The sequence below is a fragment of the Taurulus bubalis genome, assembly GCF_910589615.1.
Source record: "Taurulus bubalis genome assembly, chromosome: 6".
Lineage (NCBI taxonomy): Eukaryota > Metazoa > Chordata > Actinopteri > Perciformes > Cottidae > Taurulus > Taurulus bubalis.
In genome coordinates, this window is record NC_136594.1 from 17,769,074 (window position 1) to 17,782,004 (window position 12,931).

The 12,931-nt window shown below is 39.7% G+C and overlaps 1 protein-coding gene across 1 annotated transcript; it reads left to right on the forward strand.

Moving 5' to 3' along the window:
- Positions 1–7,599: 7,599 nt before the first annotated feature.
- Positions 7,600–8,941, forward strand: lbx1b (ladybird homeobox 1b; the record flags this gene model as incomplete). The annotated part of the gene is made up of 2 exons (XM_079219571.1): positions 7,600–7,927; positions 8,448–8,941. The coding sequence occupies 2 exons, from the start codon at positions 7,600–7,602 to the stop codon at positions 8,939–8,941; spliced, it is 822 nt and encodes a 273-aa protein (XP_079075697.1).
- Between the last annotated feature and the right edge of the window lie 3,990 nt (positions 8,942–12,931).

The window sequence follows — 12,931 nt, forward strand, 5'->3', positions numbered from 1 at the left end:
CACTAACTGAGAAAACATTTTTTTTTGTAATTTGGGTGAACTAACCCATTAATTCCTTCCACATTAAAGTGAAATTAAATGATTTATTATCACACGGACACACACAGGCAGCACATATGTTTCTGGCACATTTTAGATGGTACATGTTTAAGAAGGCGCTATATGTTGCACCGTGTGCTATTTATGCTGTCACCGCATTGTCATGATGAATGCAGACACTTTTCATTAGAGACAAATGAAAGCTATTCTGACACAATTATGGAAAAAACAATAACAGCGCTGTGTGAGCCACTCCATGATTGATAATAATACAGGGGGGATTCATTGGTGTTGGGCTTAACCAGGCTTTCCCTGAGGGGTTTTCCCTGGGCATTAGTCAGACAAATCCCTTTGTCAACCTCTCCCCTTGCCATTTTTATTCATAAGTATTTGGCCCTAAGAAAGACATCAAACCAAGAATACAACGAGAGGTCAACATCGTCTTTGCGCAATGTTAACCTCTGCATTGATGAAGCTAATTCACATTTCCTCAGTCCAGCCTACGGGGGTTCAGGAGAGGAGGGGGAGGAGGAGTAGAGGGAGGCAGCAGGGTGTGTGTGTGTGTGTGGGGGGGGTAAATGCATGCATGTGTGTGTGCTTGTGCCTCCCTGTGTGTCAGCGGCCACTTTGTAGTGAGTCTTCCTCTTGACCCGGGCCCCTCCACATGGGGTTTGTATTGATAGCGTTTGCTGAAAGGAGGGGAAAGTGAATGTTGTCCGAGCTCATTGGAATGACAATGGGGGCATATGGTTGTGTGCGTGTTGGGGTATGGTCATGGCAGCCACCATATTCCTCTGTGCAGGGTTGCCAGGTGCTCATGAACGGACCCACTGGGAGTTGACAAATCATACACAAATGCAGCAGTCTGGCTCGTGGCTCTCCGGCCCACCGGGGGGCTCTCTATAGCTGACTGTCTCCTTATTCCTCTTTCCTTGCTTTCTCTGATCAATATTATTTAACAAACCATAACAACCTATAACAATTCAAACACTTGAGACAACTGTCAAAGCAGTGTCACCATGCATTATCTGTTTATCGTCCTAATCAGTGCCTCCTCCTTTGAACACTGTAAAAACCCCACAGAGAACAAGAGAATAAAGATAACCTGATGTAGTAGCATCCCCTCCCACACAAAGCCACTTCTTCTGTCATGAATAGTCAGCTCCACCCTAATGACTATTCAATACAGTCTGCAGGCTGCAGATGAACGGCCAATCCACAGCAGCATCTGCTGCGGGCCTAACTCGCCAGACGCCAGCCTTGTAAGAGGGCTATTGCAGGCTAATTGAAAGACAGAGGCCATCTCTCAAAGACAATGTTTGTGTGTACGTGCATTTGTGTGTGTGTGTGTGTGTGTGTGTGTGTGTGTGTGTGTGTGTGTGTGTGTGTGTGTGTGTGTGTGTGTGTTGGGTGGGGAGACCTGACAGAAAGAAGAGTGAGAGAAGGAAAAGAAAAGGGATGAAAATAATTGACAAAGGATGGAGAGAATTAAGAAAAGGGAGTGAGGAGGAGAAAGGGAGACATTCCTCTCCTCACAGAGAGAACAGCTGACCTGTCAGCATTTTTTCCCATGCGGCCATATTGGAAAAGCCCCTATGGGCATTGAATTAACACAACCCAAACCCACTTCATGTAATTAGAGTGGCCTGGTGGTCTGAGCTTATTTTAAGTACATGTTTGAATTATACAAGATACGATTTGGTTAATAAAAAAAAGCAGACATATGAGTGCACAGTAGATAAATGATTAAAGCTTGAGCTCAAGAGATCTTGGATGGGTCTCAGGTTAGAAATGTGGAAAATAAACACTCAGTAATAAGTAATAAAATCCAGTTTGATCTATAATTTTACATACGTGTAATCAACGGAAATGCAGCTGGTGTTTACACATCTGAATGTGACGAATGGGATTTTCTGTTGTTTTTCACCTCAAGGTCTTTTTTTCCTCTTTGCATCAAAAAAATAAAAATTATATATATATATATATATATATATATATATATATATATATATATATATATATATATAAACAGCTTCCACAAATGAAAAACTTAAGGATTGCTGTCATAATTCTCCCCAGTTCTCCTCTGGCAGTTTTTATTACCAAAGGCGCTGAATAATTTTCTCCACGCTGGCCACCCTGAATAACACAATCCTTCAGCATCACTGCTTACTGTGTTTTATTGTGCAGTGTAGATGAGAAAGGAAGAACATTCAAATGAAGCACTATCTAGTGCTGCGCTATGACATTCATAGTGCAGAGGAGGGATTCATCAGCAGCCTGTGAATATAGGGAGGCACAGAGAGCACTGCTCACTGAGAGCATGTGGAAGTGACTCCTGAACAGATTGTGAGAGGATGAGAGAAAACGAAGGGAAACTGGTTTGGTTAATGGTCAAAATGATATCCAATGGCCACATATGTGTCGTTTCAAAGTGTGCTTTCTGTAAATTAGGAATTGCTTATGTTCAGGCTGTGCCAACAACAAGTGTACAGGCCCCAAAACCACACCAGTATGATCAGGGGGCGTGCAGACAGTCTGTTACTGGCTGGCAGAGGAGCCACTGCTCCACCAGGTAAGACACAGAGAACAAATGTCATCGAGTTCAGCTTCAGGTTTCATTATCATCACAGGGAGGAAAGCAATGCTGGCACCCTCTCAGCATTATACAACATTGGTGTCAAACTATTTATTGAGTGAATGGGTCTTTATAGTATCCATAGCAGTGAGAAAATGTGCATTACTTCAGCCAGAGACCCATGAAAAAGGTTCTTTAAGGAGAGAGTAACTCTGCATTATACACTCCCCATGGGGTAAGTTCAGCACTTCTTGTTTTTCTTGGGAGGCTGTGCACCTGTTTTTGCTTTTCCCTGCATGGGGATGTTGTCATGTTAATTTATATACTGTTGTGTTTAACTGAATTTAAATGTTTCTTTTTATTTATGTTTGCAGATTATATGGGGCATTGGAAGCATTGTGCAGTGTGTGAAGCTGTCTATTTCTCTCTTTTTTTACAATCAAAATACAGCAATATCTTTTAGTTTGGTGAGAGGCAGAGTGGAGGAGGATCTTTCATTTTTAAAGGCTTAGTTCACCCAAATGAAGAGAAAAGTGTGTTTATTCAAGGATAATTTTGAGACACTGAACTTGAGTTTTTCGATTTCCTTCTGCTTTGAGCCTGAACCTACTCCACTATATTTCACAGGGAAATGTTGTACTTATTACTCCACTACATTTATGTGACGACTGTAGCTGCGAGATACTTTGTAGATTAATGATTTAATTAATAAATAGGAAGCATTTTTTATAGAAAAACGAACCCACAAAGCAGTTAAAGTTAGTTATACCTCAACTGGCTACAACATCAAAATGCTTCTTCTATTTTCAAGTATAAGCATTTCATACTTTGCGTAAAGTTAAGAATATTTTTAAAGCAAGACTATTTGGCATTAAGGCATGTACATTACTTAAGTAAAAGATCTGAATACGTCTTTCACCACTTATATTGTTGCACCAGAGGTACCATGCATGTTGTTTAGGTTGTGTCCTTTGACGTTCCCTCAGAGACTTCTGCTTCTTACTCAATACATGGAAGTGAATGACATTTTGTTGGTGGTGCTCAAAATATTGAAAGATTACATTTTAAATGTGCAACGGCAACATCCAAAAACAGTCCACAACCAGATCTCACTGTGGCCTAGTTTATGAATATGTAAAATTGCTTCTAGAATAAAAGGGGGATATATTTGCCAAAGTACTATTTGAACCGTACATTGTTTATGCTAACTGAACCAAAGAGCTACGCTTTACCTCCAATAAAGCGAGCTGCACAGTGGCCACACATGTAACAATGTTCTCGCGAACATTAGCCACCATACCAGACCAAATGAATGGGGTTGTAGCAGAAAATCCCCTGAGTGTATTTAGTTGAGCAAAGAGTTCAACTTTTCATTTTTAAGACAAAAAATGGAAAATAAATCCTTAAAAAGTCATACTGTCTCTGTAAAGTATTTGTGTTGCACATAATTCTTGCTGGGAGCCATTATTTTGTCATCACTGTATATGTTGTGTATTCTAAACCATGCAATTATGGTCTTGACTTAATACAAATGTGGTTCTGTATCTGTGATTCTAAAGCAATGATTGCATAATACCACCAGATGTAAATGAGAGTATTTATTTAGATTTGGTCAAATTCGCCTTTTAGACCCGTGTGAAAGTCACAGCAAAAAGCTCCCAACTGTTTGCTGAGCAGCACAGTGCAGTCCAGGTGTATCAAAGTGATAATGGTGCTGCTTGTATGATCCACTGGCACTGCACTGCGAGGCAGGAGAAGCCGGGCCGTCAGGGATTTGTCAGAGGCCTGTTATTACATCTCTAGTCACATAAAATATGGCTGCCTCTCCAGAGATCCCACTGCTAGATAAATCCTCTCTCCTCCAACCAGACTGGCCCTCGCGATGAAACCATCCAATTGTGTTCCTCATCCAGTGACCTCTGTAATGACGTGTGATTTATACAGTACGTGTTTTAAACTGAGAGGCACATCCGAAACGGCTATCTTTACCCTTCCTCCCTCTCTCTCTCTCTCTCTCTCTCTCTCTCTCTCTCTTTCTCTCTCTCTCTGTGTTTCTATATCTGGTGTCATGTGAGATAACAGACAGGCCTTTGGGAGAGGGATGACATGACACCCATCTTTGGGGTCTCATAAAATGGCTACAATGTGGATAGTTTCCCCTGCAGCTGTCTAATCACAGTCTAAGCCTGCAGTGAATGCTGTGTCTCCTCCTGCATGAGGTCACTAACACATATCGCAGGGTGGCACTTTAAGCTAACAGACCGCAGTGTGGAAGGCCTAAATCAACACCTGGTTGGGAATAAAAAGGGGGCTTGTGTTCTGTAAATACATTTAAGTGGCAGATTACAGGAGTGTTGTGAAGCGATTCTACACTAACCCCACTGGATTATGATAACTAGAGCTTTTTGAGAAGTTTATTAATTAAAAATCCTTCCATCAAAAACGTCCACCACACCTTCCAAAGCAAACAAGCAAGACACCAGCTTCAGTATGAGCGAATGGTGTATGAGATAGAGTGTTTTTCTAGACAGCCAGTGATGTGGTTTGTGCTGCACAGTCTACTAGTTTAGGAGATTAAGTTCTGTGTCTAAAGGAGAGCTGAGAGGCAGGCCATGTCTTTGACCTTGGCAAACCATACACAGAGATGATGACACACCACGACAAATATCTCTCTTTAATAAACAGGCACCAAACACCAGTACCACAGCTCAGCTGCGTGGAAACGCACACATTTTTTGTGAAATTTCTTTTAATTTTGCATTGTATGCTCCCGTAATGGTACAACCTGTGTGCTTTTCAATGCATTTAATAGTATGGATAATTCAAATGAATTGCAAAGTATTATGTTATATTAATGTGGTTGTATTTTTAATGCTGTGGGTTTTAAACATATTGCCTCTAGACGAGATAGATTGTTTTTGTTCCTGTAAACTGTGTTTGCCCTAATAACTTTATGCATTAATTAAACTCTAAGTTACACACATCTAAGTAAGTTTGAATCTGGATCCTTAAATTGGCCTGCATGCCATATTTGTGTTTTATATTGTTAATTTAATAACTGTTTTGTGAGAATAATTGGGAACCTCTAAGAACCTCCTGGCAAATGTTAGAGAAATGTGTTAAAAAAAAAGCTAAATATATTTCAACACAACATTTAGATGAAGAGTTATCTCTAAAACCAGATCTCACCAGTAGCTAATATAAACTGCCTTCATAACCAGATGAAGTTCAACTGGACACAACACTTCAAAAGCCATTTGCAAACTGACAGCCAAAGATCTCTATAAAAATAAATGAAAATTTGGTCAAAATGATGTCTGCTGTTCTAACAGAAATGTGACATATGGTTTGAAGGTTGATAGCAGAGCAAAATAAAATGTCTCTACTAAGAAATAGAACCCTGTGTATAATGTCACGGCTAAATGGCTTTAGGAGCAAGCTAAGTGACACCAATGTGACTTGGCTGATTGAATTCAGCCATCTCACGTTTTTAAAAACAATATACGGTATTGGAATAATATAAACATATAAATATCCCACCAGGCTAAATACAAATATAAAAATGGGACCATACATTTATTCTATATCTTCATCATCATTATTATCATCATCATCATCATCATCACTCTGTTGGTGTGTTGTTGTTTTTTACGCAAAGCTAATCATTGCAATATTTACTTAAAGCATCCTTAACGGACACTTTTAAGGTAAATAAATATTATATCTTACAATGATTTTTTTATGTATGATAATAATAATAATAATAATAATAATAATAATAATAATAATAAATTGGTCGGCTTGCTTCATTTATTTTTCTGCAGTAAATGTATCGACAATTTTGTACACATTCTGTAAATTAGACCATACATTCAAACTGAAATGTCATGAGATGAAAAACTACCATTTTCTTTCTTCTGATCGACATTTAAATTGTTTTCGTTTTGATGGGAGAAGAAAAAAATCATATATTTTGTCCTGCTGCGGAAATTTGTTTTCTTATGCAAATAGCCTGTCGCCAATTCTTCAGAGCAGCACCAAAATAAACTCATCATGTCAAACCTGGAGGACGCAGGGAAATTTGAGAGGAGATGAAATATTTCTCGGATGATGAAAAAAAAAGAGCCCTTTCTCTTGAGTTATGGCCCGGATTTGGCGTTGCTGAGAGGGATGCATGCTGCTCCTTCCCTCCTTCCCCAGAGGAGGTATCATCAGAGCTGATATATGGCCCAGCTCTACATTACCTTTACAAAACAAAGGATCATCCACGCTTTCGGTCGAGGAAAAAAATATCTTTCTGACTATCTGCGACAGCTAAGATAACGCCTGAGTTGACTTGTCTTTTGCAGCATCCATGATACAAAATACAAGCCTAGCAACTCCTGCTGAACTAAATTGTACGCATAACATTGCTTAAAAATACGGATAGTCATCTCTTCCCTTATCTTTCTTGCTCTCCATCTCTCTCTGCTTCCCTTCATTTACCCCATAAACCCATTCTGGTATCTCACCACACGACTGAATTAGACCAAAGATGATAAGAGCACAAAGCATTATAATAATTCCGCCGGGCTCCTCCTCCTTCCAGCCATGCGTCCTAATTAATGGGACACCCCCAGTCGCAAAAAGCCCCGCACTGGACTGCAACATAGTCAAAGAGTGAAAGGGAAGAGGGCGAAAGTGCCACTGGAGATAATTGATTACCTACCAATCAATGATAACTTGTTAGTAATCCTCAACTCTTTGGACCTCGCCATTTTCAGGGAGGCATCTCACTCCTGCGGACTTGCTGCTACCGAGGATCGACACTCTGAAGACATCCCATTTTGGAATAAGATTTTCTTTTCTTCATTCTCTCCTCGGTGTCTTGGGGTTTTTTGTACCTCCCCAAACTGTTATGTGACTTTTTTCCTCAATAGCATCGTTCGTTTTTAATCGACGAATATTTCAACGAAGTCCTTTACAAACTCTGCGCACAACCAATGATGACATCCAAAGAAGTGGCCAAATGTGATGCAGTGGAGAACAGGAGGCGAAGTCCGCTGGACCACTTGCCGCCTCCTGCCAACTCCAACAAGCCGCTCACCCCCTTCAGCATCGAGGATATCCTGAACAAACCGTCTGTGAAACGAAGTTACACAATTTGCGGAACAGCTCATCTAATTTCGTCCTCTGAGAAGCACCGTCCGTCCAGCATTCCTCTGTCCAGCCGGGCTCTCCTCAACCAAACCTCCCCGCTCTGCGCGCTAGAGGAGCTGGCCAGCAAGACCTTCAAGGGTCTGGAAGTCAGCGTTTTACAGGCTGCAGAAGGTAAATCTCCATCCAAAAAGACACAGTTCAAATTAACCGTTTTAATGTTAGGCGTTTCACTGTTTTTTTCTTATTCACTGGGCTGCATCAGACAGACAATACCCATTTGGTTACACCTTGTACTTCACACCCTGTCATGCAATTATTTCATTAAATGTGCCTTAAATAGTCTGAGAAAATATTTACACGAATTCATATTTTCCCATAAAATGTCTGATCGAACAAAGGCGTGTTCATGTTCTGGGCTGGACTGGCCTAAATAAATCGCCACCGCTTTTCTTTAATAATAATAAGGGTCTCGTGTGCCTGGTGCTCAATATTTCCCAGTGGTGTCTGTGTAATATTATTGTAATAACCCGGTCCCATAAGAGCTAAAGGCTTTACAGTTTCACATATAGGATCACGTTCATTGTTATTTTTGCATTAAGGTCACTTTTACGCGCACACTGCAGCGGTGCAGAGGAAGCCCTGCACCTGAAGGAGTCAATGATTTTCACTCGGCCTCTGTCTCTCCTCACAGGCCGGGACGGGATGACTCTGTTCGGCCAGAGAAGCACTCCGAAGAAGCGTCGGAAGTCTCGGACGGCGTTCACCAATCACCAAATCTACGAGCTGGAGAAGCGCTTCCTGTACCAGAAGTACCTGTCCCCGGCCGACCGGGACCAGATCGCGCAGCAGCTGGGCCTGACGAACGCGCAGGTCATCACGTGGTTTCAGAACCGGAGGGCCAAGCTAAAACGGGACCTGGAGGAGATGAAGGCCGACGTGGAGTCGGCCAAGGCTACCGGCCAGGTCCCCTTGGAGAAGCTCGCCAAGCTGGCGGACCTGGAGAAATGCGCCAACGGCACGCTGGGACACCCGCGAGTCGATTCCCCTAAGCGGGGCGGCCCACGGGAGCTCGAGCTTGTTCAGAAACTGCGGAACTCGCCGCTGTCTCCGTTCTCAGACCACACAACTAGTAAAGAGTGCTCAGAGGACGAGGACGAGGACGTGGAGATTGATGTTGATGACTGATGGCGCAGCGTGGGGCTCGAAGGTCGAGAAACACGAAAAGACGATAAAAAAAATCCTACCGAGGACTTGTAACTTACTGCTTATATTGTATACCATATCTCAGAACATGTACCAAAATGTATTGACTTTTATATCGACACAGATAGACCTATTCATAGTGAAGCATGAACACAGAACAAGAAATATGCAGTGGTATTTTACAATGTATTCATTAGAAAACTGTTACTTCTTGCAATCAAAGCAATATGGTCTATAATGACATGAGTAACTTATTATTTGTTTTACACTATAGGCCAACACACACACACACACACACACACACACACACACACACACACACACACACACACACACACACACACACACACACACCTGTTCTGTCGCTTTTGCTATACGGCCTATACCCTCACACACCACAATGAAAGTGCTCCAGTTTGTCATATTTTTTGCATGTAAATGCATGATTTGATTTGTGATCATCTATTTATTTTTACTATTTTTTTATTTAATTGTTTTTGAGTCAAATCGCAATTGAGTCACTTTTTTCACTGCCGGCTCTTCTTCCTCTTCGCCTGCTCCTCATCATCTCACTGGACCCCTTGACTTCAGTTCACATTTGGCGTCCCGATGCTGCAGTGCATGATGATGATGATGATGATGATGATGATGATGATGACGATGATGATAATCGGAAAGGCTAACTCAGACATTATGCGTTTTATGGGAATGCTCATGCGACGGCGAGAAACAAAAAAATAATATTGCGGTGATTTTGACAAGCTATAGGCTACTTTTTAGATTTATTGTTTGGATACAATAGATTTACAGTTATAAATTTGTTATGTTTTGTACACCTGTAAGTGCCTTTCTAAAATCAGGACATTATTTGAAAAACCAATGCACAGACTGTAATGTATATAGGCTACTATGGGAATAAAATGGCTTTTCTGAATATATCTTTTATGTTGTAATTCTTGAATTAATATTTAGTTTTTTTTAATCGTATATAATAGCAAGGACTTTTTTTTCTATAGAGGACCAAAAAAAACAAACATTTAAGAAACACGCTCTCCCTGCCAAATCTGGGCGTGTACGCCCATCAAAGCGGCCTATTTAGAGTTATTATACTGAACTATTTTGTTCCTTTGTGTCCTTTTCTACTAGGATGCTCTAAACATTTTGTGGCCCGGAATCTCACATCTCCTTTCACATCCTAAATGCGTATCATGGCTTCTTGACCCTTAGACGTGTTTCTCCATTCGTGGAAAAAATTTATGTGAGAAACACAAATCTGGTGCCGGGGGAAAAAAAGACGAGGATGCCACAAAAACACAAAGTTTTGGGCCAGTTTCTCCGGGCCTTTATAGACCTTTTTTGTTCTGCGGGACTGGGCCGTAATTTTGAGCGTAAAGCATGAAAAGTGGGGACAAATGAGCCGCGTTCCCTGATGGGACGAGCCACAAAGGAGCAGGGCCGGTCCCCCGCAGGCAGCAATACTGAGACAAGTGTGTCCCACCGCACAAAAAGGACGCAAACGTTTGGAGGCCATATGGTTTTTGAAATTTCCTCACAAATTTAGACAATTTGATGGATTGAGTTAACCCTCCTTTTAAACAGTTTAACTGGGTGCGAACAAAGGCCATAATGCCTACATAGACTCTCCCTTCATGAGGGCATCTGCGGCTATTAATGTCTAGCCCTTTTCTTTGCCTGGCGTTTTGAACAAGTCAATGAATTACAATGAAACTGCCCCTTTTTTGTGAGCCGCTTGTCTTTCTCTGCTTTTTAGCTCTGGAATAATATGTTTGACTTCTGTCCAAGAAGGTTTCTAAACAAGAAATGGATTTTGTTGGAAGTGTTTTTAATGTTAAGTAGGGAGCCATAAAGAGTTTAGACTGTGACATTTATGCCAAAGTCTGGTTAGGGAGTCCTTTGTTTGTTTTCTTCTCAACTCTTTTTTCTTCTTCTGCCTCTTTATTTCTTTTGTCTTTAAGGAGTTTAATGAAGCTGAAAACATGATGTGAGAAAGAGAGAGTGTCCAAAGAGGAACTCAAAAGGCTGGCTACCTCCCGTTTAACTGGCTTTGTTCAAAGAAATGATAAGTAGGCCTGTCTTCTTGTGACTTGTTTTATAGTGTTGGCTTTTATTTTATTTTTTACTTTTAATTTAGGACAACCTGAATAAGTTTATAGACCTGCAAGGACTTAATATGGCTGAAACTATTTGTTAAATCTTTAGACAAATTAGTCCTATAAAAATGTATAATTCAGTAACACTTCACTTTAATTCCCCATATATTTAGCATTTTAAGTACTATTTTATAAATGGTTTGTAACACACTATAATGTAATTGTAAGCAGATATAAGCATTTATTAATATATTTGTCAACAACTCAACCTCCATGTGCATTCCCATAATAAAGGATGGAGTAAAAACAGATAATTATTGACAATGTAGTAAAACACTGTTGTAATAATGTAAAATCTGTTTTCATATGAGAAGTTGGAGTTGTTAACAAATACTGCCCATTAATAAACATTTTAAATATCTGCATACAACTGCATTATAGTATATATATATATATATATATATATATATATATATATATATATATATATATATATATATATATATATATATATATATATATCATTTACCATATTAAGTGTACGGTTATTAATTAAATAGGGGTAAAGTGTTGCCTTTAATTTGTATCTATTCATGTTTAGTTCATCAAAGGTAATCCTTGATTTTAAAAGTACCTCCAAAGAAAAATTCTATTTCAACTCAATTAGATTATTTTGTAAATTGACTTGCAAATATGAACATGCCAATTTCAAACTTATTTCTTGAACTAATCCTTTGTGTTGAGGTGTATATTACAACACTGCAGTTCTGTTGTGTCAGCCTATTCTGAATCAAGCATATTTATGAAGGGAGAGACTGTTAAGGCAGGCTAGGTTTATGGATTTCACTTGCTTATTTTATTAGGGCTTGTCAGGAGGCCCAGCGATAAGTAATACTACAGTCTGTGGGACCACTTCGTGGTAATTAATCTGGAGGTCTTAAGTGTATTTCAGTATTTCACTTCAAGATGGAAAAAATCACTACTTCAATCGTCCGGAAAATTGAAGTTTGATGCATGAGTCCCTACTGAAACAATAGAACAGCCCTCTCTCTTTTCATCTCTTCCCCTCCCCTTTTTTAACACAAGCTCTCTCTCTCTCTCTTTCTCTCTCTCTTTCTCTCTCTCTCCCTCTCTCTCTCTCTCTCTCTCTCTTTCTACTTTATTATTATTTGCGCCTTGTGGAAAAGAGTCTCAGGTGCAAAGTGTGAATTAATATTGGAGACACTGGTCGAGTGACAGCATTAAGGACAAGCTTTTAAAAGCATTAATTAGTTTAATGTTCCCAGTTTTTTCTCAAAAATAGCAGAAAGAAATGTTCATCAACCATCCAAGTATTATGGTTTTTATTATTATTATTAAATAAGTATTAAAAAAGAAGATCTGTAAATTACTTTACATTTGCCTGGATTGCCTGAATTGTAGAGTTTTAATCATAGCCTTCCTGTGGAGCCAGTTAATACTTCAAACTTCAATTTTACGGGCGATTGAACTAAGCATGTTCCTGACAGAATTGATGTATGTATTAATTTCCTTTAACTGTTGATTAATTAGGCTGCGCTGAAGGCTCAAATGGAACAGTTTGTTTGGAAATTTGCATATTAATCAAATTCTAGTTGATCATATAAATAATCCAGGCTATGTGATCTTTAGGGATATAGCTTGAAAACATATTAGTAAACATGTAAACTACAGATACTGCTGCTGCTGCATGTCCACTGTATTTAAATCAGACCGTCAGAAGAGTATTATCACCATTTGGACTACATTGTTCATTCAGTTTTGCTGCAACAAATGCTATGATAGATCATTACACCTTTATGCTTGTTTGTCTTATAGATAAAAAGAGAGGAGAGAGAAAGAG